Below are 27,953 nucleotides of genomic sequence, written 5' to 3'. Positions count from 1 at the left end.
CCTTCATCCAGCGGTGTATAGATCATGGCTAATGATGACGAGAACTGAAGAATAATATGAATCGATGTATCGTCACACTCCTGTAGTGCTGATCTATCCGATTACTTAATTAATCGATTACACTACCTATTAACGGTTCAATTACTTGACTAATCGGATGACAAGAAAATATTGCGCCAATGAACGGGAGGTGATGGGCGGAGTTTGATGACCTCATCGGCATTACCAGCCGCGTCGAGCTGGGAGTGGCTTATAGGGGTTTCCCACCTTTGGGAGGCTGGATGTGGGGGGGGGGGGGTCTCTATTTGTAAAGGGACCAGAGTCATTGACGACAGTAATGAAACAAAATAGACGAGCAGACCATGCCTCCTTCTATAATCAGCCTCTCCACACAAGAAACAAAAAAACACTTCTTACGCAACCCTTTGGCCCAAAGGCTTTCTGGGAGTGAATCATTTCAGCAGCATTGATTCAGCACAAGCAGACTCTGGACTGGCTTCGGCCACACGTCGTCTCACCAACAGCCAGGCCCGCCGGAAGCAACACTGGCGAACTGCCAGATGTCACAAGCAAGTACCCTCCCTTTTACTGGTAGGAACCTCCTGGTTACACCAGCCCACAGGGGATTATTGTGTCCGTCCATCCGTCGTGCATCCAAAAATGGGAGGGGTGGGGCTGGGTAGAGAGGGGAGGGTGGGGAGGGGCTGGGTGGGGAGGGTGGGGAGGGGCTGGGTGGGAAGGGGAGGGTGGGGAGGGGCTGGGTGGGGAGGGTGGGGCTGGGTGGGGGGTGGGAGGGGTGGGGCTGAGTGGGGAGGGGAGGGGCTGGTCACCCCGTGGTGCCCTTATAAAACTCAACGTTTAACCTACTCACGCCGGCTTGTGCCCGCCCTCACAGTCGGGCATATTTGCGGAATACACCACGCCGCCGTTGACCCTGACCGTTGACCGAGCAACCCAACGTTCCTATCAGTTCCCTCTGCAGGAATGTGTAATATATGGGTCCTGGATATTCATTCCTAGAGGGTCCTACGGGTCCTAGCGATGTAGTCATTTACGATGTTTAGCCAATGAATTAATGAATCATCTCAGCACTGCACCCCTGTTACTGAGCATACAGCACACGTACATGGCTGACCCCCTTCCCCCAAAGTCCCGTTGACCTCCAGTCTAACCAGCGCCCCCCCCCCCTCCCTCTCTGCACAACCCCAGCCTCAACCCTCGTCTCACTGTGGAGCAGCTCACCGAGTCGCGAGCGGCCATGAAGCAGTGGCACATCCAGCGGCGCGTCGTGCCGTCGCGGCATATGTAGGAGAAGGCTCGCTCGAGGTTCCGGTCGGGCGCGCAGAATGACACCTTCTCGATCAGCTGGTCGACGATGAGGTCCTGCAGAGGAGCGGTCAGTGCCGACGCGTTACGCGCTGTCATTGCGACCGAGATCGAGGTGTCATCGTGGCCAAAGACATTGACGCCACCGCTAACACCTTCTCGCCAACGCGATCCATCCTTTGGCAGATCTGGCAGCCGCTACCACGCAGGAGACACGTGACTTCCATCATCTCCCCGTACAAGTCTCCCACTGTGAACGTCTCTCGCCACGGTGGCTAGGAGATGTTAACTACCTCGCCTGGTATGCAGGAGACCGTGGGTTCGATCCCGACCCTGACCACTGGTATATATTTTGATGTGGATTTTTCTCCGGGTCTTCTCTTTTTTTACTTTCACATTTAGAAACATGCGTTTAGAGTATTTGGCTGCTATACATGTCCACATGATGAGCCACTTCGTGGAGCTATCATTTGTGGCCAGACTGCTTCTGAAAAAGAGCGATATAGCTCAGTGGGTCTAACCTGGTCAAGTAAAAAGTGTTTCGTTTGTTGTTAAGTTTTAATAACAATCCACTGCTGGAGCATCGCCACTCCACACCGTGTCGTCGTGGGCGTGCTGCAAGTGCTGTTAGCGAGCATCTATTAAGGTCTTTAATAGAGAAAGGGCTGCAAGTGATTACTATTTTGTTACGGGCAACAAAGCAGTTCTGTATATTTTCCTTTCTGGAACACATCCCTCGATGCTACGCACAGTATGTATGTTTAACTTCTTTCGCACCGTGCGTAGCCAACCGCGCAATGGACCATGTACTCAATAAAAGGCTGAGTTAACCTAGAGGAGGCCCAGGGCAAGTTCCCATACCGCTCGCCACTGGCCAGAAATGGAACACCGGTTACTGCGTTTGAGGCGGGGTGCTCTAACCACTGCACCACCACTCCCAACTCGAAACAAAGACAGAGATTCCCTCACATAGCCTTCGCAGACTTTTGGGGCAAGTGCGGTTAGCAAGCACCTACAAAGGCTTGCACGGCTCTCAACACATGAGCTACTGGTATTGAGAAAATCTGTGACTGTTAGCAGTAATCAAAAACAGAGGTTCAAATGTTTGAAGGCTTTCTCCAGTACAACTTTGCCAAAGGCTCTACAGCGTTCTTGAGGGTTTTTAAGGATCACCCAAGAAGTCAGAGAATGTAAGTTATCTTTGACCAATCATGCTCAGCCAATCATACTGATCCAATTATATTCATCCAATCATCGTTACTACCCAGCCTATCATACTGAGCCAATTGTATAAAGCCAATTATACTCTGTCAATACTACTCCTGAGCCAATTTACTAATTCAGTATGAGATTGCATAGGCGAATCTTGCACCCGTGTATGCATGTATATAAAAGTACCTTTTCTTAAATACGTATGTGCATGTACAAAATCGTGGTGCAGTGATGGTGGCAATGGTTAACGCACAGCGCTGTGAGCCTGGCCACCTGAGATCGATTCCCGATCACGGCTAACGTCAGCGGCGGAGCAATATCCGAGACAATCCCAGCCCACCATTTTTCACACCAGCCCGCACGGACCACAATGGTGAAGTATGGCCAAAACATCCTCCATTACCGACGACAGCGTGGGGAGGCGCCTCATATCCAACGGCAGACTGACAAAGTTCTGCAAAATTATTAAGTTTCGGTACAACATATGAGTTACAGAATATGCATACAGTTGATGTATATATTTTGTTGCTATCGAAGGCATTCGGAAAGTTGATATGAGCACTGCGTCTGAAAAATATATGCGGGAGGGCTTTAAAGTGGAGGGCCTTTCACTGCATGGCCACACCAGCGACAGTGTTGACCCAGGCGTATTTATTTTCATCAGCATCCGATGGAAGAAATAAAAAAACAAAGACCTTCCCGTTTGTTATTGCTAACTTTCAAAATAAAAAAACACCACGGGGCGCAGCAACAAAGTGTGTTATTATTTGGTAGCATTTTTGTTTTGATTCATCGTTGCCAAACGCGATCGGCGGAAATATCTCAAGAAGCACGGCACGGACGCGCACGGCAGGAGAGGAGGGAAGTGGAGGGCGGGGGGGGTCCGGGTGAAAAAGGTTCACGGGTGTAAGCGGCAAAAGCCTGCAGCGCTACAGCCGGGGGTGGGTGGATCACGTGAAGATGGAGCCATCGTGCGCGTCGCCCACGCATCTTGTACGTTGGCCAGGGTTCGTGACAGGAAGGGGCTTTCCTTGAGATTGCTGCGACTGGTTCGTGCTCACGATGCACACTGGCAAAGTGCTTCCTATTGGCTTTGAGACGTGCGTCAAGGATGAATGTCATATTAAATAACACTGTTGATGATGATAATTACGTGAACTGTGATTGGATGATGATTATTCGATAGTATTTATGATTAATATAATATTAATTTGATGATTACTGTTGATAACAATTGGATACTGATTATTCTTGATATCATAATTGCAATGGTCATAAGGATGACTATGACGATCATTCTTGGAGAGTGATGATGTTGCTACGTCTGTTGAACTTCTTTCGCGCCGTACGTAGCCAACCGCGCTAATTGTCGAAGGCGATTTGATGATGAAGATCATGGTGAAAGGGCGCTTCATTTATTTCAGACACAATGGGACACAATAACAATACACTGGGTGTGCTCACAATGGAGATCGAATTCATAAACAGCATTTTGTCAGCTCGCACGCTGCTTGGGATAGGCGAGCGCACGTTGTTGTGTGCGTATTTGGTAGGTGACACAGTTTGTGATGTGTATAGTGGGCACCTCATGTGAATGTCACATCGCTGGGTCTTTCACCAGTACAATTAACGACTGGAGCTAAAGACTGGACCTTTGAACAACTAAATGGCGAGATGACTCTGCCAAAGATGCCCCTGTGAAAGGCTGAATCAGCAATGAGCATAACACCCGAAAACAATGACAATTATAATCACAACATTTACGCTGCCGATGTTGCCAACATCAGCAACTCCACGGTTGTCGTACCGTACTGGGCACATTATTTATCTTTGCACCGCACTGCCCTATGAGCTATGAGGCCTTACACAGGCACTGCGTTCAACCGATAACCATACTCGTGCGCCGTGAACCTTAGACAATGTAAAGTAAGGGATTGTGTTGGTAGGCGGTGATCAGGCACGACAACAAACAGCATCAAACACACCTCGCTACGTTTGCCATTAACACTGCCGTCTGATGGAAAACTGCAAAAAATGTGAACACTTACATGGGACTATCGTTTTTAATGGAAAAAGAAGGGATAATACTACACTGTAACATGATAACAGATGTATGCTAAGAGCTTCAAAAAGTCAACGAGTCTCCACTTGTTCGCCATCATTGTCAACGCGTGCCTGAAATCTCCTCCTGGTGGTCTCCAGAGCCCGGAGGCACATTTCTTGTGGCGTTGTTGCAAATTCTCACAAGTGTTCACATTTTTTTTAAGCACCCAGTATATATGTTTTTGCAATTTATCTTCTTAAGAGCAGTGGGTGAGGCTGAAGAGACTGACTGCCTTTATTTATACAGTACACTGTGCAGTATAGCTCCTATCTGCCCTGCTGTGACCTGCGACTCCTATTGTCTGTGGCTCCACAATGCAAGATTCTACTGACAGCAAAATCTTGACCGTAAACATGAAACGTTGGGCCAAAGTTGGGGCGCCAACGGTTCCAACCACGTGCCAACGTCGCACCTTTCACAGGGTCTGGTATTTTGGCGACGCTTTGCTGCGTGTAGAATCTTTACCGGCGGGAGATGTCACCGCAAAGGGTTGGAAAAGGGTTGAACAATCTCACTCGGAGCGTGCTTCGAGTAAAAAGAAAAACGATCCACGCTGACCATCGGCCTTGTGATACCACGCACGTACTGGGCCCTAAAGCCACAAATGCAAGCCGCACGGAAACCCTGCAATACCTGGCTGTCTCGGAGCGAAACCCCCGAAAAATATTTAGAGTTTAACGTTCACACAAATAGGCAATAGAAGCAGCAGCAGCAACAATTGCAGACTTGATGTCCAAGTCCAGTTGCATGTGTGTGCGTGCGCACGTGCCAAAGCCCTCTCTTTCCTCCAAAGTTTTCTGAAAGACGAGATGAACACGGCGCCTTCTGGCAAAGATGCGCAAAAGCGAACGCTTAGAGTGGTGGGGGGGGGGGCAGCGTGTGCAACATTTCCAACGGCGCCCTCTAAAATAAAACCACGCGAAATATCAACAGTGAATAGCAGCAGCAGCAGCATCTACCACCGACGAGCTGTAAGCACCTGCGAGATCGCGTAACGTACAAGCCCTCTCTCATCTCTCAGCCCGCTCGCTGCGGTGCCAAAGAAACGGTCGATCCTAGCTCCGCGCCGGTCTGCCGAATTTCCAGACGCCAAAGGCCGCGATTCGATCCGTTCGGCGTCTGGCAATGCGCCGCGTTGCCTGCGACGAATCCGTCAAAGTGACGGCACAAGAGCAGACGATTGACTCAAGGTCAATGCTGGGACTGAAACGTTTTGCTTAGTGGGGCACCCTGTGGGAGAATGAAGCGGCGGTGAGGGTGGGGGGAGGCGAGTAGGAAGATGCTTGGTCTGTTGGCTCCTTTCTTGCGGCTTTAATTGCCAGCCTTGTGCTTTTGTGCAACAGACATCGCGCCGCTCCCGGAGCGGGCAACACAAATTCCTGGCTCGGAAAACGAAGCTCCGATTCGTGGAGGGAGGTGGGGAAGGCGAGGCTGGGATATTGGAGCAGGAGGGGGAATAAAGTGCTCGCCGTGTATTTTTGCTGCAACTAAAGACGGAAGTTAAAGATTGAGTCGACGGGGGGCTTTGGGGTTTGGGGGGAGGGGGTAGAAACGAGGTTCGCGATGTTACCATGACCTTGGGCACTGAATGTAAGGAATTCTGGGTGGGTGGCGCAGCAATAAGAGGATGTGGGTTGCGTTAGAAGGGAGCGAGTTACAGCCCGAAGCCCGTGTGGACAGTTGACCAAACCCTGGCCAGTGACGTAGCTATCAAGTGTGCAGGCGGCGCAACTGCACGGGGTTCCATGGGTCGAAGGGGTCCAGGTGCTGGACTATGCCACGAGGGAGGAAATTGCACAGAGGAAGGCCCCTATTTTTACTTTGCACCAGGGCCCATGCCAACTGCACCATATGCCAGTCACCCTGAGCCACCCGATCCACGGTGATAATCAATTAAGTGACACGAATAAAGGCCATCACCCAAAACGTTGCCATGATATATATAAGGCAGTGTTATTGACGAACGTGAGAATTTGTTGTTGTTATTTAAGCACAGTGAGAAGCACCATCTGTGTGGGCATTAAGCAGCCAATAGCTTCCAGCAATTGGACCGTGACGGGGACTCGCGGTGAGATTGCAATGGCTGCTCTCTGGACGATTATGAATAGAATGGGGTTGAAAAAAAAATCAAGTTCGATTGAATTCGATTTTAAGGCGGATTGGTTGCAAAACTTTTTACAGGGTGCAAAACGATCACGTCTGATGTTTATTTATTCATGACTTGAGAATAAAACGGCCGATGGCGAGGGTATCAGTGGTACGATGATTTGCACACTGTACTCTGAGCCTGGCCACCAGAGGTTGATTCCCGGCCACAGCTAACATTGGGCCCTCCCTTCAACCACCCGTACTGGACCGGCCTGGTGAAGTATGATGAAATGATTTCGATTTAAAGCTTCATTCAGACGCTGTCTTTCCGACAGACATGTTCTTCACCTGAGGACGGCTGCTTGCCTTGTGGCCGAAACGTCGTGAGAATTATTTTATTATCTTTTATATTTTTTTATTTTATTATTTCCCTTCTACGTGACTTTACCGAAACAACCAAGAATATGATGAAATGCTTTGCCACATTGTGGGGAGGCCCTTATCAAGTAGTGGACGCACAAGGGTTGTAAACTAATATTATTATTATGAATTTTCAGTAAAACGGTCAAGATTTTGCTCAAAGATTTTTCAACATCAATATTATTGATGTCAAGTTTGTGATGAGCGTAGGAACAGTTTTTTCTCCCTTGGAAAAAAAGCTATTTCGGCCAAGAAAACATTTTCAACTGAATTTATTTTAATTTACTTACATGCGTATGCAGAACATGCAAGAGCCAACACCTGGCATCGCACGTGGCACAATCTCAATTCACACAAAGCCAGGGTAAAAGCCTCATTAATGAATGGGTTGATATTAATTCACAAAGCCCGTGATGCATTCGTCCAATTGTGTTTGCAACATTCAAGGCTTTTCAGTTCGTGGAAGTGATATGCAATTGAAGACTGAGCGACAGGGCGCATTGAACCGTGGAGCCTGGCACCCCGAGTCTGATTCACCGCCACGGCTACCGTCAGTGGCGAGTGACGTCTGAACCAAAACCTGGGCCTCCTCTTTCGGCAACCCGCACTCACCAGCGTGGTGAAGTATGGGCAAAGAACCCCCACGACGCGCACGGTGGTGGGTGTGAGAGGGCGGGGGTGTGGGGAGGGTACTCATCCAGAATTTGATTGACAAGGGTTGTTGTAGAATGTTGCAATAAAAATGAGAATACCGTGTTGCATTTTGCCAAAAGGGGGAGGGGGGGGGCATGAATTGCTACACTCGGACTGAGCGTTAATTAGCGAACTCCCGCATTTCTGAGCCAGCGCTGTGAACCCTCCACGCCAGGGCGCCGCGCAGTCAAAGACGACAATGCTGACGATGACGATGCCAGTGCAGCAAGCGTTTCGCGTTCTGAAAGGACGAGGAAGCGAGCCGGAATCGGCGGTCCAATTTGCAGGCGTGCCGCATGGCTGTCTGCCTCGTCTCGCTACCGAGGGCCCCCCCTCAATGCTGGCACAAAACTTCTGCTGCAGCAGACACATTTTTGGGGGCGCCGTTTCCCCCGCGTGGGATGTGCGCCCCCCCCCCCCCCCCCCCACTGCGAGGCGTTGTCTGCGGTTGCTGGCGCTGCCGCCGCCCCCCCACGCGTTGCCCCGCGCATATTGCCATTCACCGGTGCCCAACACGATGCGTGCAGCCCGCATAAGAGGGCTCCGTGGGGGGGGGGGGGGGTTGGCAAAACGGGCTTCCTCCCACCGACTGTGCCCACTTGCTCGGAAGTGGAAACTCTTTGTGATGATTGAGCCGTTTCCCTTCGAAGATGTGCGAGAGTTCGGGCTTAACGGCCAAACGCGGGGATAGTGCTGCTGTCCGCCGATACGGAGGTGGGGGGGGGGGGGAGTGAAAGCGAATGAAGTGAAAGAGAATGAATTACTGCGATTGTGTGAAGTAGGGCGCGTGGTCTGAGGGTGAGCGCAAGAGGACGGCACAAAGTGAATCTCCAGCGTCAAATTCGCGAGTGAGTGCATCGATGGGTGGCCCATATTCACCCATTAACATCGTGTACCGGAATCGACGGTCTGATTTGCGTAAGTTGCACGGGGGCCGGGCGGGTGGTGCAGCGGTTGGCGGCACTGCGTTGCGAGCCCGGCAAACCGGAGTTTGATTCCCAGCCGGGGCGTTAACATCAGCAGGGGAGCGATACCTGAGCCGGTGCTGTGCCGCCCGTCCTTCCCCCACACTTCGCCAACTTGTATCGACCAGCGCGGCGCGAGGTACGGCGTAATGACCCCTCGTGACCGACACGGTGGCGGGCGAGGTCTTCTTACATCCACGCCAGCGGATGGACAAAATGTGCCGTCGACATCTCCACGACATTAATAGGGCGCGCCCCAATGTTTTTGTCTGTTGCGGCGTCGCCTTGCCGCGCAGTGACCGTGTCTGCGACGACGAGAACGCGAAGCGCGCAAATGCGTGCGCGCCCATCTTCAATCGCGCATCCTAACGGACTAGGAGAAGTGAATTTTTACAAGGAGTCATGTTTGCATTGATCACAATACCTGCCGTCGGAATGCAAACAAATAAAACACAACTCTGATAATGTATGAACTGTCCTTGAAATTGTACACCATGTGAGACTGGGCTCTAAGAAAACCTGTCTCAGGTGTGGACCAATCAAGTGGGAAGCACGTGGGAAGCAAGTGGGATGAAAGGGCACGTTAGCCCGCGTGAAACGGCGTCTGCGACCTTGCACAAATATCGGGTCAGGGCAGAAGTGTGACCTACATGGCCGGATATGCGGCGCTGAACCGTGTTGGCTCGGTGATTAAAACGCTACCCCCCCCCCCACCTCCGCGGAACCGGTTCACTTGAACTAAGAACTCAGTCCGTGCCCACAGAGAGCAAGAGACACGCGGACTCGCGCCCATGCTCCGACTCGAATTCATGATCCGGTGATGCTGCTGCCGCTTTGGCAGTGGTGCGACAATAACCCCGCGGCCTTCACCGTCAAGACAAAGGAAAGCACGTGATAGGTGATGTTTCTGGTAACGTCCCTCCTTCGTTGCACATCATGAATAGCGATGCCAGGGAGACGGAGTGGATGAGTTGGAGGCTGCGCTGAGCACCACTGCGGCTTCATACTCCTACTCAGCACGGCGGCGACAACAGAATCCGTCACTTGAGCGCAGCCCATTAAGGCCGTCGCTGGGGGGGTGGGGGGGGGGCCGTGAATTTGCTCCGCAACGCAAACGAGACACGCGCGGCACCCCAGCGGAGGGGCACTCTGAGCTGCTGACTCGGGGCTAATTCCCGCCTGCTGCCTGGTCCGCCACTCCTGGCTAAAGGGCTCCGTCGAGGCGGTGCGGGGGGGGGGGCTGGCGAATACCCGCCGCTCCAGCGCACGGGCAGGAGATGCTTAATTGAGACATACTTCAACGGAGCCCTTCAATTTGGCTCATTGTTACGGTCACGTCCGGGAACGCTTCGCCCCCCCCCCCTCCCCCCCCCCACCAACCCCCAGCGGAACCGGCTCGAGAGAATTTTTGTTACTTTTGGCGAGATTTTGCCGCGCCGTTGAAAGGCGAATAATGTTAGCCCTCGTCGTTTGCTGGGCACTGATTATAATGGAACGCGGCGTGGATTTGCATCGCGGTTTCAAGTGTGACCGCATCTCGACACGCGGCACAGAAGAGCTGGGTGCATCTGCCCGATGTGCTTTCGGGTCGTTCGGCACGACTCCCCACGTATTGATCCACTAGCTTATTCAGCTCCGTGCGCTGGGAGCAAAACGTCGGACAACGTGCCCGAACACACACGCGGCACACACCCGAGAGAAATTTAAGCACGACCGTGGAAACCTACGCGGTGCGTGTGTACAAATGTGTATTTTTGCCGCGAGGACATGAAAAGAGAAGGTCTAATTTGCAGTGATCTTGACCCCGTAGCCACGTGGTCGTGCTTGGAGCCTTTTGTAATTATTTGATGCCCACTTAAGCCGCAGCAGACAAAGTGCCCTCTTCACTCGTGGGGAGCAGTTGCTCAGCGGTAAGCGCGCTGCACCACGAACCCGGCGACCCGAGTTCCAACACCAGTGACGATTATCTGAACCGTTCCAGGGCTTCCCCTAGGTCGACTCAGCCTAAAATGAGTACCTGGTGCCGTGTGTAAACTTCGCCACTTAGGGCGTGGTGCTGGCCACCCACCCCCTCGTGCGCCGTATCGGCCTTCATAGGTGGTGCTCGCAAACAGCACTTGCCCCAACAGTCTGTTAAGGCTACACGGGGGATCGTTGTCTTTGTCTTCACTAAGCAAGGCACATGGTTGTCAATGGCTCCGAACGGAAAGGGAAGCAGGAGGTGTTCATCACCGCCGAGGAGTGTTCGTGCGGTCAGCGTCTTTACCGTGTTAAGTGATAGTCTCAGTCTAATGGATAACAGCCCCTGGAATTTTACACTACTCTGATTACTCTATCGTGTCGTCATTCTCGTTATGCAGTCTATTCTTAGTCTTAAGCCTCACCTTACCATATTAATAAAAGTGTGCCGTTCCTGGCCCTTCCCCCCTCAACCATTATATATACGGGGTGGTATTTCTTGTGATCTCTCATTTACTTGATACAGCTGTCGTGGCTGTGACGGTTCCACCTGAAGACGGAGGCTTGTGTTGCTTCCGAAACGTCGTGATTTTTTATTTTGTTTTATTTTACTTTTATTAATTTACATTTTTTACCTACGTGACTTTACCGAAAAAAACCCTAAGAATATGAATCCTTGCAGTCACGAAAGCTTCAAATCTAGAATGAAGCGGTCAATTTGTATTGTCAATCGCTGACTCTCTAGGTGAGTACATGTTGGTGTGAGTGATGCACAATTCATCCTCGCGCCCTCCCCTCCCGGCAAAAGCAATACTTCTCAGTGCAGCTAAATAGCGAACGCAGACAATGTTTAAATATATATAGATCCCATTACCATGTTGGTCTATCCCAGTGCGCTCCGTATTTACTCAGGCTCGTTAATTTAGTCTCGTTATCGTCGGCTGCGCTTTGGTGGGCAGTAGTCGAAGTAATCATCGTCGCGCTCGATGAGTTTCATCCACTCCGGTCGCTAATGGCTGAATACAAATTTGGAACGAAAAAAATACTCGACTGCCAAATAAGTTCGTCACTAATTTCGTTCAAAATTACCAATTTTAACAACAGTGCCGAGAAATCCGAGTTGACAGTGGCCGGGTTTCACATGCACCACCGAGCACATATTTTCTTTTGTTGTTAAATCTAAAGATACCGTCCTTCAGGTTCAAATCCCAAAACCATAATTACACTTGCGCGCACGATCTCAAACAAATGCAAACTCACTACGGCAGGCCAGCTTTCAGATGCGCTTCCGCGGCCATCTGGAGCTGTGCACCTTTAAATCATCTAGATTGAAAACTCATTTATTCAGAAATTATTTTTGTGTTTGAGTTTGTTATCCCCAACCTCCCCCTCCCCTTCGCCGCACCATCGATTAGCGCGGTTGCCTACGTACGGTGCGAAAGAAGTTCAACGTACGTACGTACAAGCTGCAAGCACAACGTGCGCGCTTTAGCTAAAACACTGGACGAGATGGTTTCTTTGTCCAGAAACGCAAACTCCCTTTCTGCCTGGGTGTCGCGACGTTCGCTGGTGATCCGAACGGCGACGTTTAAAACTCTGACGTTTGGAGCTAAGATAAAAAACACAAAACTCCATCCTGAGACGAATGCCGTGGTCGGAGGTCATCTCCGAAAGTTTCGCTCGAAGAGAGTTCAATGAACGCTTGACATGCAGAGAGCATAACATACAATGATTGCATCGCAAAGGATCTTGCTCTGGCGATGATTGAACCCACGTGCATGTATTTTCAGTGACGAGGAAACATCGCTGAAGACGACCGCATGGCGGAGTGTGCTTATTGACCTGGTTAAACGTGGCTTCAATAGAGTGCGGTACAACACACTGTAATGATGCTCTCACTGAGTCTCAAAACGATTTCAGGAGGGTCCTGCTACATGGGATGCGTGGCCATTGCCATGAATGAGTGTTTAGTTTGTGAAATGAAGCCGGACCGCCTGGAAAGCAGCCACTGATGCAAGGGTATTACACTCAACTCTCTGCACAGATGGATTCAATCCGCTTGCTATACTGCCATCTCCAGGCCACATTACAGTGCAAACCGACGACATCTGCTACTTCCAGGCAGTCGTCCATCCAAGGACTAACCACGAACAACTCGACCTAATCCCCTGGGATCTTAGATCGGGTGCATTCTGGGGGATTTAGTTGTCAAGGACTTATCCAATAATGAGATTAAGATTTGCATACAATACATTTCCAACAGACACATCACCAGGGCACAGCTCTCCAATGTCTCGCGGGTTGTATCTCTCGCTACTTGGGCACGTGGTCCATGCTGGGGGCTCCTTGTCAGCACGTGAAGTGAAACGTCGGACATCGTGCCGAACAAAACGCAGTGAAACCAGAAATCTCACCCGAGAGCCATATCAGCACAACCGTGAGAACCTGCGCGACAGTGTGACGAGTCCATCCTCAAGGCCTATGACGGAAACACCGTATCACGGGGCCTACCTTAAAACCAGTTTCAGGAGCGTTCAAGTTTTTGTTTTTAAATGAACTTTAGTAATGTATGACCATGACTGCCTGCCATATGAGCATCTTGACATTCCCAACATTCGCAATGTTAAAAAGCATTCCGAAGATGCCCTTCGGAATGCTTTTACACCATGCACTCCTCGGGAGACGAATGCTCTCCACTCCGGTTAATCGCGTAAAGAACCGTATCGACTTCAATACTCAGAGGGGGCTTGATATTTGCTTCGTAACCCCATGACCAACACGGCGTGGAGATGCCTGACTTCAAGGGGCGGATTGACAAGAGCGCCCTAAAATTATTGTTTTTTTTTTCTTTAAAATTCGTTAACAACTTTGCAGGCACATTCACAGCGCACTTGGGAGATGCACGCCTCTGCAGAGCTGTCAAAGAAGTCGGCACATGATTTGAAAATTACGCACGGACACGTCAATTAATTCGTGGCGATTTTAAACAAAACATATGATAGCGTATAAATATTATTTGAAATAATAAAAATAACAGATGATGCATTGGGCAATTCATTAATTCACTCTACAGCCCTTTGCTCAATCTACTTCTGGATGAAGGCCTCCCTACATCTTTCGGTCATGGGGGCTGTTTAACCATACTTCAACGTGCTGGTATTGTGAGGGTTGTTGAAGTGGGAGGTCCCAAACCAGGTTTCGATATCCCTGGTTGCGTTTGCCGTCGCTGGGAATCGAGCTCCACTAGACGGAGCTCTAGAGAACCCCTATAGAGGGTATTTGGTCTACTCTTCCATCACTTGCCAGATGTCTCGGAAGAGGTGGGCGTACCCACACATTACACCACCATGCCAGGTTGGCCAATCACCAATGGGATGGGGGAAGGTATTTTAGAATCTTGCCCTCTGAACTAATCAAGGCACAAGATACATTGAATTGTTTGACAGCCGAGTCGATTGGTTTGCTTAACACTCGCGTTGTTTGCCAGACTAATGGGGGGGGGGGGTGGGGGGTGGTGGGTTTCGCTCGGCAATGTCACTGCTAAGTGATGGTTTTCGGACCAAAACGGCAGCTAAATCTCAGTTGACAAACTACGCGAAGAAAAAAAAAGATTTCGCGGCCGTAATTTAAATGTGTGTCGACTGCCAATTAGCACGAAACCATCACAGCCGTGAAGCGACATGCCCCGGGGCGACATCCACTTGGGCTTTAGGAGCACAGAACCCAAAAAAACTGAGAGCGACGGTGAAACAGAAACTAATTTAGACCGCACGGGCAGCGTAGGGGTGGGGTAACGATTCACTCCCATCGCTCAAAAGAAATCCACCAAAGAATTGTAGCTATTAAGGGTCACAATATGATTTAAGAACGTCATATATTTATTTTTTCAACATTGTCTTCTAGTTGCTGGAGGGGCCATGAAACCACATTACACGCATCAATAATGTGGCAATGTGTGAGAAAAAAATGACATTCTGTTATCTTCGTGATTCTTTCGGTAAAGTCACGTAGAAGGGAAGTAATAAAATAATAAAAATAAAACATAATAAAATAATTCTCACGACGTTTCGGCCACAACGCAAGCAGCTGTCCTCAGGTGAAGACCAGGTCTGTCGAGGCGACAGCGAACAGGTCTGTCGAGGCGACAGCGTCTAAAAAGTTAGACGCTGTCGCCTCGGCAGACCTGTTCTTCACCTGAGGACGGCTGCTTGTGTTGTGGCCGAAACGTCGTGAGAATTATTTTATTATGTTTTATTTTTATTATTTTATTACTTCCCTTCTACGTGACTTTACCGAAAGAACCAAGAAGATGAATCCCTGCAGTCACGAAAGCTTTAAATCGACATTCTGTTACTCGCGATTCGGCACTGCGGGCGCTCACGCGGTCCAGTGGTAGCACGCAATCGCGGCTTGTTGCAGAGGTGCGCGGTTCAAACCCGTCGACCGCCCTAAACATTACTGCGGGCCGGATTGAGACCGTGGGAGGACCGCTCGCCGTCCGCTTCACAAGGCAGCGTTAAACATCCCGTGACGTCGTCCGCAAGAGAGAAGGCAATTGTGTGCCGGGCGTCACGGTCCAAATTTGGCCACGAGATTAAGCGGAGACGACTCAATTGGGATTCTGCATAGCAAATCATCCGTGGCAGGACCCTACTGAAAAAAAGAGCCGGCGAAGGTTTCTTGGGTATACAAGCACGATGGTAATAGCTTCATCATCATTAGCCATGGACAATGCCCTCCTGGTTTGAGGCCTCCCCAAGCCGCCGCTACCTCTCATGATCACACGATCTCACGGTTGTTTAGCTAAAGAGACGATATTGACAGAGGTTAGTCGATTAATCGTTACACCCATAGTTGGCAGTGGTGCCTCAGTGTGAATGAACACATCACAATTTTCATTTACAATTTTACTAATCAAAATTGATAATTTACAGCCCAGATATGAATCATTGAGTGCATTGATGGCTTGGTTACACCCCTACGTAGCACGCAGGATGGGGAAACATCCCACGAACGTGCCGTGCTCACTGCACTGCAGCTGGGTTAACACAATGGATTCCCACCAAGGGCGGACGATTTCTGAGAAATTCGCTGAAATTTCTGACGATTTCAACCTTGACCAGGAGATGCCCTCCGGCGTTGGTTCCCCTCTTCTTGGGGGTGAGGGTGGGGGAGTCAAGCAACTACCCACGCGACAACGCTGATTTATGCACTCAATCACTTTGGCAAAACAATATAAACCACAAATGTAAACCGATTTCTGGTCATCGCTCACGAGCGTGGGTGCTGCGGCGCAGAAGCCATGTATTTGTTTCCCTTGAACTCTGGCCCACGTAAAAAAAACAATAACTAAGTCCGTATAGCATTTCATAGCAATGATGATGATGCCAACTATTTACCCAGCGAGGTCGCCACTGCGGCCCAAGACCCCTTTTCACGAGGCTCCTGCTGTATTGGCCAATTCTCTTCAGGAGTGTTTGACGCACTTCAGATTAGCTACGTACGGCGCGAATGAAAGAAGTTCATACATTCATGTGGAAGGAGGCTGGAGAGCTCGGAGAACATAGCGTCGAAGCGAGAGCGGTGATCAACATTTTTGGTATAGCGGCCTTCCCAGTCGTGACCACTGGTCCCTCTGCCCCTAATCCCACAAAACTACACCTCCCCAGATGAATAAGACTACAATATAAAGCTTTCGTGACTGCAGGGATTCATCTTCTTGGTTCTTTCGGTAAAGTCACGTAGAAGGGAAATAATAAAATAAAAATAAAACATAATAAAATAATTCTCACGACCTGTTCTTCACCTGAGGACGGCTACTTGCGTTGTGGCCGAAACGTCGTGAGAAGAATTTTATTATGTTTTATTTTTATTATTTTATTATTTCTCTTCTACGTGACTTTATCGAAAGAACCAAGAATAAGACTACGACACACACACACAGAGATCACATGTTCACACCTCTAGTGCGTCTGGTCGCCACAATGCGGCGCTGATGTTCCGTGCACACGATCAAAAACAAATGTCCTGCACGGTATCCATGCTGCACGGAATGAGAACTACCGGTTCACAGTTATGATGTAATGACCCCACCACCACGAGACCATTATTAAATGGTCCTGTTGGAACTGTTCGCAATCATTCCTGCCCCATGTGTCCAGTAAGCAAGCGACGTTGGGCAAACGTTGGAAAGTTGTTCACACTTGTTGGGACAACATTCCAGGTTTCCTGGGTGAACAACCCTGTTTGCTTTGCTGTATGACCAAATCAACAGGAATGCGCCCGCTCCCATTGGATCCCATAAGCTAAGCCGGTTGGAGGCTGGATAGTGCGTGGATGGGTGACACAGCGTGCACCAAAGTCGAGAGCTAAGAGGCATTGTGAGCGGTAGAGAACAGTGCAGGCAACACTCATTGTTCTTCTGCACTTCCCCCCCCCCACCTTCACCAAATCCGCACTGACCAGAGAGGTGAAGTACGGTCAGTTAATCCTCACACGACCCGCACGGCGTGGGAAGGCCTTCGATCGGCAGTGGATTGACAAACCGGCATGTATTGATCATGTTTGCTCCGTTAGGTTAAAACTAATGCGCGTGGAATTTTTTTTACTGCTTCTTAAACACACCCAGCAGCGCACTTGATATATCGCGAGCCTAAGGAATCAATGTCAAATGCGGAATCGGCCCGCTGTTACAAGCCCAGGCGAAGGTGCAGCCCCAGCAATTGCTCGCTCACGCCACTGCGGGCGGAAGGGCCTCGACTCGAGGGAACACTTAGAGGGCTCCTCCAGAGGGCACGCGGCCTCAACTCGTCCACTGTGGCAAGACGTCACGGATCAACGACCACCACCACCACCACATGCAACCAGCCTCAGGTTCAAAGGAAATCGCATTCATTCACTGGCTTATCAGTGCCACCCCCGCCTCCCACCACACCACACACACCTGCATAGTAAATTAAAACACACACACACAAGGGGGGGGGGGAGGGGGGGGGGCAAGGAGTGAATAATCGAGCGACACAAAAAATAACGAAATGAATCCATAAATCCCTGATTCTTAACGCAACCGAGACGGTGCGACTCAACACAGACGAGGCCGTAGTTGCCGGCTAAAGTGATGCACTCTGGGTCGGCGAGCTGCGGGGTTGCTGCATGAAAGAACGAGTTAAAGCGTGGCCGGCCTTACAAACTACAGCTGTCTGCCATCTGTGGATTCCGGGCCAGCCCCACCACCACCACCACCAGCCGCCCCCCCTCCACCATCCTCAGCCCCCCCCGCCCGCCACTCCTCCCACCGCTTTGTCCCGTCCCATGGCAGAAGGCGCGAGTCCCCCGACGGCTCTAATTCGATTGAGGCCCAAAAACGAATAAAAGCCAGCGTCTGGGCGGGTGATGCAGGGGATGGGGTTGGGGGTATCGGCCGCCAGGGATTTAGACGACAAAGGTATGAACATACCGCAGGGGAAGAGAATGCAGGGGGTGGGGGGATGGAGGGGGAAATTCCCCCCAACCTCCCAACTCCTTTTCTTTCCCCAACTCTCATCTGTGATGGATGTGCATCGCATTACACGTTTGTGTTATCGCTTGTTTTGAGACACGGATCTCCGTGGTTTGAGTTGCAAGATCGTATTTCATTCAAAGTTGGGTGTCGTCTCTTTCGTGTTGTTGTTGTTGCAAACTTTGGATGTTTGTTTTCCATCCTTGCACACTTAAGATATTCTGATTAACTTTGATATATTTCAGATCGTGTGTTGAACTTGTGTTATAAAGTGAAGTACGTTCGAACATGTGCGTTGTGAGGATGTTCAGTAATTGTGTGTGTTCTTACTATTGCCACCTTTGCTGTCAAGATATTTAGCAAAAAAAAATGTATTGCACTTTAGAACCCATTTGCAGTTGTGACGTTTTATCATTCATAATAATTGGTCGCGAAAGCCTACGTGTTAAACTGACGTTTCATCATGATGTTCATTTTTCGCTGTTAAAATGAATTTATTTCACCTCAAGGCTTCGCTTTCAAAACGTCTGGTCTCAATGGTGTCTGACCTAGTCTTAAAGGAAATTAAATATAATTGAATATGAATTATACATCAAAATAGATTTGCCAAATGTCCCAAGTAGGATTCTTGGTTAGCGTTCAAATAGCGAGTCGGGACACTTACGATCGTATGGGTCAATTCATCAGTCTCGAATTGAACGGTGAAGTTTCACGCAAAAAATTCACGGGCAAATTAAAAATGAGTAAAACTTCACGCAGCACACAAATTGTTGATGTGAATAACAACTCGACCACCCAGCCCCCCCCCAGAAAAAAAATCCTCAAATTAATCTCAGCACTCTTTATCAGGAGGGTGCCGCGATTAATTGTTTGAAACACGCCTTTCTCTTCCCAAGTGGGAGCAAATCTTCACCACCGGAGAATATAGATACACAGCGGGCAAAGTGTGACAACAATCTACTTTCTGTACTGCCTCCGAATATTATCATTTTAAATACGTTGCTGAATTTACTCACAAAGTGCTTTGCCCTATGACCAAATCACCCGGAACGCACCCGCTTGCTTCAGAGTTCAGAGAAAGCAAGCTAAGCAGGCCTGAGTTTGGATAGTTGCTCGGATGCGCGATCAACACTGCGCGCTGGTTTGCAGGGTCACGTGCTAAGGTGGGCAGTAGAGGGCAGTGCAGCAGAGTGTACGGCCCTGCTGTACCGTGAGCCTCTGCTTCCACGTCTACCCCCCACCACCACCATTCCCCGACCCGCACTGAGCAGCATGGTGAAATATGGTTAAATAATCCCCTTGACCCTGAACGGTATGGGGGAGGCCCTCCTTAGTCAGCGGTGGGATTGAAACCAAGGGCGGCGCATCTGTGCCGGATGCGCTATGCACGTCACAAGTGAAGCGGCCAAAAAACAGTGGCAGCGATAGATAAAGAAGACGAGCCCAACGCCGCATATCCGCCCCGACCGATCAACCGCCCATACCCATTGCGGTATTAGCCCGTGGCGGCGTATCTGTATTTACTACAGACGCTCACACATCCGACCTAGTCCCGTATATCCGCCCATACCTCGGTCCCCAGCGAGTCGGATATGCGACGTTCTCGTGGTTGTGGGCCGAGCAAGACGAAGGAGGGATTTTGCGATCGCGTGAGCGTGCTTTTTCGAGCGGCGGCCGTCACATCCGGGCAGCTACGAGGGAATCTGAGTGGACGCGTGGCCACGCTCGCCCATCGGTCACGGAGACCCAATCCAAGGCCCCCCCCCCCCAGCCAAAGCGTCCACTGCTCCGGTCCCATGACCGCTTGGTGGAGGTGAAGATTAATGATCGACACCTGTGTGCCAGCCCTTCACAGATGACATATTTTCAACTCTAGTTTGAAAACAAATGTTTTGAGAACTGCTTTTTGTGTGTTAGTCTGGTGTCCTTCCCCCGTACCTCTGATTAGCACGGTTGGCTAGGTACAGTGCGAAATAAGTTCAACAACAACCGCTATTCGCCACTAATGAGCGGTGACATCACCACGACGCTTGTGCCAGGCTACGTGCACTTTAAGGCCACGTAAAGTGTCGAACGCCCGCCGGCAGGAGGTCACGGGACAGCCCCAGGTGCCATGGGTTGACTGACCGACATGAGCCTGGATAGTTCTTAGATGGGTGAAGTTCAACATACACGCACATACACACACACAGCAGGGGATTGACTATTGGCGGGCTGCACACGTGCGTGTTCCGCAGCTCCGTCCGTTGCCTTGAATTCCGGCTCCTCCGTGGCCCTGCGTCCCCCCTGGATGGGGGGCGGCACAACGAGGGCCGGGGACGCTAAACCAGCAGCACCGGTGGAGGGCCTCTGAGCCACCAGGCATGTAAAGCGGCAGCAGATGTCCTCTGGTTTTGGACGGCCTCGGATAGGCGGTGTTGAGGTGGAGATTTTTTTTTTTGGCGGGGGGGGGGGGATACTTTTCCATGTTTAGGTGTCATTCTGTGTGGGGCTTTTTGTTTGTCTGCAGGAGTGGGTAGCTGGAGGGTCGCGGCCGGCCTGCTCCGATTCAATCTGTCGACATGCACTCTCCGCGACGGGCCCCGCAGGGGATCAGGGGATGGGTTTGCGCAGCCGTCATCACGTGGATTCACCACCACGAGCCGCTCCTCCCGGTCTCCCTCCGACAGCTGCAGGGGCAACAGCGGCAGCTGCTGCTACTGCGTTCTAGCTCCGTCCACCAGCTCCCCGCCCCCTCCTCCTCCCTCCAACCCTAGCCCTCCCGTCACCGCCGCCACGACCACCAACCACCACCACCAACCACCACCGCCACCACCGTCGGACACGAGCCGCCCTTCCAGCCAGCGGGCAGCGCGCACAATGGCGAGTGACGCTGTAGCAAAGCTTAATGACCGTCTGTCCGCGGACAAGAGGCGCTCAAAAGGACCCGCAGCGAAGAATGAAGAATAACTCCATCTGTCACGTCTTGGGCACAATGCAATGGATGGGAGAGAAGAAGAGAGGTCTGGGCGTTGGGGGGGGGGTGCGGGGGGACGCTGGCAGGATGGAACCCCTGAAGGCTCAGGGTGCGGCACACGCCTCTTGTTCCTCTGCTCAGACGTCCACCCCACCCCCCTCGCCGCTTTTGTCCCCTAATCGCGCCCCTCTATAGCAACCCCCCCCATGCCATCTCGACATTGTCCGTGGGCGGGCGGGATCCTTTGCTTCATTAGAAGCACGCGCCATCTGTACGTCCACGCGGGGGCAGCCGGGCCCCGACCCCGGCACGCGTGTCGAGCCGGCGACACGCGTCGGGGTAGCCGGCGACACGCGTGTCGAGCCGGCGACACGCGTCGAGGTGGCCGGTGACACGCGTCGGGGTAGCCGGCGGTGGTGGCGGCACTCCTGTTTCAATCTTAGTCCACAGATAATTGTCTTGAGTGTCTCTTCCAAAACACATCAGTCATGTTACGTCCGCTGCTGGACGAAGGGCACTCCAAACCATCGTGGGAGAGTTTTCGCAGCACTGAAACGGCCAATAAAAACTATAGGCCTGCTTTGCAATGTTTTTTAAAGCACAACACATTTATCAAGAGCTTACTACTTACTGCCTTTAAAGGAAAATAATATAGCACGCGACGTTTCGGCCAATGGCCCTTCTTCCCAGCACATAAAGAGGCCATCGAAGAACAGCGATGTTTAAGTTACTGTCTGTTTGAGAGAGAGAGAGAGAACAAAAATAACTGTTTACGTTTGCAGCAACAACAAAATGTGACGTGGGTAACCAAACACTCCGGTGTGCCACCAGAGATACGCACAGCTGGTCTCCCAAGCGGGGCGAGGCGTGTCCCCCGAGTTGATAACACCAGCGCATGTTCTTTTCATCTTATCCCTCAAATTCCGTCCCAGTTGTGCGATCGGATTCGCGTCGTGAGACCAGACACCCATCCCGAACGCTCACAGAGCAGCGCAACCCTTGGTCTTCAGAGAACGGCCCGCGAAAGCGGATATTGCAGAACTACATTTGAGATCCCTTTTGAGTGACGTCTGGTCCACACATTAGGAGGCAGCACTTCCCGATATGTCGCAGAAAACAACGCTCGTCGCACAACAGTCAAAACTGATATAACTAGTTTATTGTCATGGTTGGAATTGAATAAAATTTAGTCGTTCTGACCGCACTGAGACCATCAACTCTACAATTCAAAACCCAGTCTAATCACGCGTGGCCAAAACCTGGATTTTGAACCCGGCACTTTTGTGGTGCCAGCTCAGCGCTCTGTTCTCTGAGTCACCCCGGCGACATCCCGAGGTTCCGCCGTGCGCCGCGCGCCACGCGCAGTGCCGTGCGTCGTCCTACCTTGGTGCTGTCCTCCACAACTCTCAGTCCGTCGGCCGACACCCACAGCATGGCCCGCGTCTTCTTCTGACCGCTCTGGGAACAGAGATAAGCGCGATGGCAATGGGCGGGGGAGTTGACTTCGCATGCACCGGTGAAAGAGATGAAGGTCGTCGTCCAACAGCTCTGCTGGGTGAAGCTGTCCCGTGCGACGGCGAAGCCAATTGTGGTCTGAAACCACTTCAAGGAAAGCAGGAAACGACGACGCGGATTTTCATTGCCTCATTCTCTGTCGGTGAGACTGCGTTCGATTTGTAGCGATGTCTCCCGCGGCAGTTTCCTGGCTTAGCCAGTGAAGTTCGTCCCAAGGAGCTGGTGAAAACGCACTGGCGCTACTAAAACCCCTCACCTCCATCCAGATGAAAATTCTCACTGTGATAAATTAAGGTCGTATTCAACGGCTTTTCTCTTTTTTCTCATTTAAAGATTCATCGGAGCCGGTGTAAAGAGTCCCTGAAGACGAAAGACTGCACGCATCGCGAGCTGTTGCTGCTCTTCGTTTGCCGCGAGGACACCGATTAATTCTAGATTTGAAGCTTTCGTGACTGCAAGGATTCATACTCTTAGGTTTTTTCGGTAAAGTCACGTAGGTAAAAAATAAAATTAAAATTAATAAAAGTAAAATAAAATTAAAATCAATTATTTTACTTTTATTAATTTTAATTAAATTTTTTACCTACGTGACTTTACCGAAAACACCTAAGAGTATGAACACCGATTAAGATTGTAAGGCGCCTTGAGACTTGGTGGAAGGCGCCTTACAAATAAATGTAAATTATTAATATTATTAATAATGTCTGATTGGCTGGGGGGGGGGCTCTTCCTGCTGAGCACACGCAACGGGCGCCGGTCTCCTGAAACTGAGGCTCAAGGCCCGCGTGGAGCGGCTCGTGTTAGTCAACGTTAAAACATCACAAGGAAACAACATGCGGGCGAACGGTGTTAGTTGCATGCTAACGAAGGCCGCGCGCGCAAACCCACAGCTCCCAGTGAGCTCATCAGTCGACCGTGCAGCGTTAGCTCACGAGCACCCGGTCCCGCACTTTAGCTTTCGTGAAAATGCCACCTTTGAGCTGCCCCGCACCTAGTGTCATGCGCGGTGTCATTATTATTATCGCGGATTGATTGGTAGATGTACACTTGTTACATTGTTATGGTTGTTTGTTGTTATTTATTCGTCATGTTTGTACAAAAATCCATTCTCACGTCACGTGCTCACTCTGGACGGGTCGCCTTTGACAAAGAGATTCTCATGCTCATGGGACCTCACCCCAAAAAAAATGTAAAGACGTCTCAACTGGCGGACACCCACCATGGCTAGGCAATGCAGCTGCACAGTTGACTTCTGAGTCGATGCAAAGTATCGCACTATTTGGAGATTTATGTTGTTGCAGTGGTGTTAATTTGTCATTTATATTCCAGTTTTTCATTCCAAGTCTTATTGAAACTGCAATTCAGGAGTCAGCGTTGACTGTGTGTTATAAACGGTTTCCCCGCGCTCATGAGTGAGTTTTCAAATGATGTTATTACACAGTTTTGAGAAATTATTAGTTTTTTTTTTTACATTTCTGATGTTTATATTTGTGCACGGTGTCAGCTCCGCGTCCTTTTTTTACATTCAGTGGCAACAAAATTCATGAAAGCACCACTGTGGCCGAGAGAGCAAAAATTATTTCAAGAGAAATGTATTTTTCATGAGGAGGATGTGGCAGACGACAAACAACCGTGCACGGGCCGCCCGCGCACGGTGTGTACTGATGAATCGGACATCTGTCTAAACCATTTTTTGTTTACTTTTTTTATTTTACCAGCCAAGGGCCCCCTGAGCTACGTGGCTCTTTTTCAAATGATAGCTCAACGAAGTGGCCTGTCACGTGAAAATTGATAGCGGCCAAATCATTGAACGCATGTTGATTCTAAGTGTGGAGGGCGAAGCTGGAAGTACCCGGAGGGCAATCCACGCGGCCACGGGGAGAGAGACACGCAAACTCCAAATATACAGCAGCAGGCGTCAGGGTCGGGATTGAACCCACGACCGCCTGTATACCAGGCGAGGTAATTAACATCTCGTTACCGTGGGCGTCCCATGTCTACTTGACACCTCCCTCTCGAATTTTCCGCAAGTGGTTTTCACCCTGCTTGTACATACGGCCGTGCGCGACGGACAACCGTCATCTTGAGGTGGCCTCATTCACAAACATCGAAGGCCGCTTCGCACCAACACGAGGGCGCACGGAGAATGCGGATCCAGTTAGCTGCGTCGCGTCGTCGACGCGTATGCCCTCGCGAGAGGAGGAGAATGTGCCGCTTTGCTAATAGAAGCGCACGCCTGCCCGCCCACGAAACACGCAGGTCGTCGCGGCGCCACGATCGATCTGGTGGTAAACTTTGAACGTGTTTAACCGACCCTAATATTTTCCCACCCATTTGCCCTTCCCAAATCCATCCGAATCGCTCAACCTCTCCCGTTCTTCCCCTTGGTTGCAAACAAAAAATATAAACTATGGATGCCGTTGCGTCGGTGAATTATCGCGCGTCACAGTAGCACAGGGCGTCTGCGTGATGGGGCACAAGGCACTTGCTGCCTTCGAGACCGTCAGCTTGCAGCCAGCGCCGTTAAATGGCTCAAGAATCCGGACGCCAAATCATACCGAACGTCGCTCTTCCAGTCATCGAGTTTGCTCTCTCTGCAACGCACCGTACACGCCGCAGCTCAATCTTCCGAGCATGCCTTCTCGTTTTTGTGTTATTGCTTACCTTCTCCGAATGCGCTGTTGATGTGTGTTTGCTTGTGCGCGTGCAATGCTATTAGTGTGTTTGGCTGTGATCTACACGAAATAATATCATTATCAATAATTAATAGAATCACAATTACCTTTTCTATGGCAGAAGTAGCCAGCTCACAAATAATTATTCAGAGGCAACATAATTGAGAAACAACGAATGATACATATCCCGTATGTCTGTACGCACACTGTCCATCTGTTCATTTTACATTGAAGAAAAACGTCCCAGAACAAATGATTGTTGTTTCGCGATGGTGGGCATCGACTCCGGCAGGCAGAGAATTACGGAGGGGGGCTTCGGTGTTAATTGGTTTCGCCGCGCAACTCGTTATTTTTGTCCGCGATCTGCCGCCGAGTGTGAACACGTGGGCACGTCCGCGAGCTATGGGCACGTGCAATGCACTCGGGAGATTACGGAAATAAATTCCGATGCAACGGAGCAATCCCCAGCTTGGCTTTTTTTTCGTCATTTTCTGCTCAAGGATTCATCCCGTGTCCGTATGTTACCGCACTACTTACAAGCGGTCTGGCCAACGTGGAAGACAATGCCAAAATACTACCCCCTAGAGGCGCCACACCTAGAAGCTGAATCTAGTGAGGAGGCCTTTCCGCCATGAGTGGTGTAAGTAAGCATTTGCAGGGCTGTACATTTACCATGAATGAATATAAATAAATGCACTATGAGACCTCCTTTACCAGTGGCAAAATATAGTAATAGGTTTTTACCCTTTCAACTGGTACAAAACTGACACCTTTATACAAGGCATCATGTTTGCAATAACCACAACACAAGCAGTCAAAATGCAAACAAAAGAAACAACTCTGATGATGATAATGATATGCAAACATGATGCCTTGTATAAAGGTGTCAGTTTTTGTACCAGTTGAAAGGGTAAAAACCTACTACTATATTTTGCCACTGGTAAAGGAGGTCTCATAGTGTAAATGCTTACCCCGAGCTCTCAATACTCTGATAGTGCGCTGTCTTTGAGTTGAACGCCTTTTGGCGTCATCTGGTCCAACACCAATGGACACTAGGCTCTAAGAAAAGCTGTCTCGGGTGTGGACCAATCAACTTCAAGGACAGTGCATATCATTATCATCATCAGAGTTGTTTCTTTTTGTTCGCATTTTGACTGCTTGTGTTGTGGTTATTGCAAACATGATGCCTTGTATAAAGGTGTCAGTTTTGTACCAGTTGAAAGGGTAATAACCTATTACTATAAATAAATGCACACAAAAAAGTCTGCCAATTTTCAATACATCAATGGATGTAGGCTTCCCCATGCCATGTCGGTCATGGGGTTTTCTATTTGACCATACTTCGCCGTGTTGGTCAGTGCGGGGCTTGGTGAAGTGAGGTTCGGGCACGACTGCTTCAGATATCACTCGGCACCGATGTTATGCTATCGCTGGAAATCGAACTCGGGCAGCCGGAATCATAGCAGAGCGCCGCTAACCAACGGTAGGCCGCTTCACCTCACGTTCCCTTATCACACTCCTTTTCACGATTTTATAGAGGCGGGGGGGGGGGGGGTGCACGGTTAAAAAACACACGCTCTTCAATCAGTAGTCATTCCAAACGATGCCAAACATTACAGGGCAAACCACCACCACAAGTGGACGTGCGAGGTGTTATTGGCATGCGGTTAAAAAAAACGCATCTCGCGTTAAGACTAAAACGGCGGAAAATATCTGCGACGGGCGCTCTCTGCCGTGTCACCACTTACTCTGGAGAAGAACGATATCGGAAACTTGTGACTCTGTCGTGGCGAGGAGAAAGGTAGAACATCGCACATGAGACGGCGCCTGACCTCGCCGTTATCAGCGCGACGGGAGGGGGACTGCGGTTACCGATGTTCCCTGAGACTCGCGCGAACGAAGTGGCAGAGGCAGTCTCCCAGCACAAGTGAAGAAACCGCAATACAAATACAAAGCCAACTCTGTGCAGGTATTACGAGGTTGTTGGGCTACATCCGTTGGAAATCACCAATTCGACCGAATGGCCGTTCCACTCGAAAGCTCTCGGAAGCCACGTTCGGGTACCCAGGGCACAAGTGCAAGCGGCCGCGTGGTGAATTGATCTTTAGTTCTGTTTGGGGCTTCATTGCCGAACCGGTGAAAATATTGCTGGGAAATTGCACCGCCGATGGAAGCTATCCACAGTGAACAAATGATTCAAATAAATTATCAAAAAAGCAGATTATATAATAGGAAGAAAACTAAAAAGTTAACAGTCGCCGAACGAAAGAGGGGTGATGCACATCCCACTCTGCACAGCCCTGAGCCAGTGGTGGAAATTCCTCATTCCTATGGCGGGGGTGAGTTATTCTATGGGACGCCAATTGTTGACTTGTTATCGACCCCAGAGAGATGAAGGGTTTAGTCAACCCCTTATCGGGACTTGAACTCTTGCATTGACACTTGAATGTGCCGTATGTTGCTGACCGTTTGGCATTTTGGGTCTCAACTACTATGATGTAATACGTAACAAAAAAAACTTCCGTCTGAGTAATTTGAAGTG

At 50.2% G+C, this 27,953-nt stretch overlaps 1 protein-coding gene across 1 annotated transcript in view; it reads right to left on the bottom strand.

Annotated features, from left to right (window-relative positions):
- Nucleotides 1–27,953, bottom strand: part of LOC144720033 (numb-like protein) — a 58,500-nt gene that overhangs the window by 7,254 nt on the left and 23,293 nt on the right. Inside the window, exons 4-5 of the mRNA XM_078596459.1 lie at nucleotides 22,605–22,679; nucleotides 1,243–1,383 (exon numbers count right to left, since the gene is read on the bottom strand). Coding sequence (XP_078452585.1) covers nucleotides 1,243–1,383; nucleotides 22,605–22,679 — 216 coding nt within the window. The remainder of the gene's footprint in view (nucleotides 1–1,242; nucleotides 1,384–22,604; nucleotides 22,680–27,953) is intronic.

Source organism: Lampetra planeri, chromosome 7 (genome assembly GCF_965212315.1).
Source record: "Lampetra planeri chromosome 7, kcLamPlan1.2.h2, whole genome shotgun sequence".
NCBI classification, from domain to species: Eukaryota; Metazoa; Chordata; class Hyperoartia; order Petromyzontiformes; family Petromyzontidae; genus Lampetra; species Lampetra planeri.
Note: the sequence above shows the minus strand (reverse complement) of the source record. Positions and strands in the feature narration are given on the sequence as shown.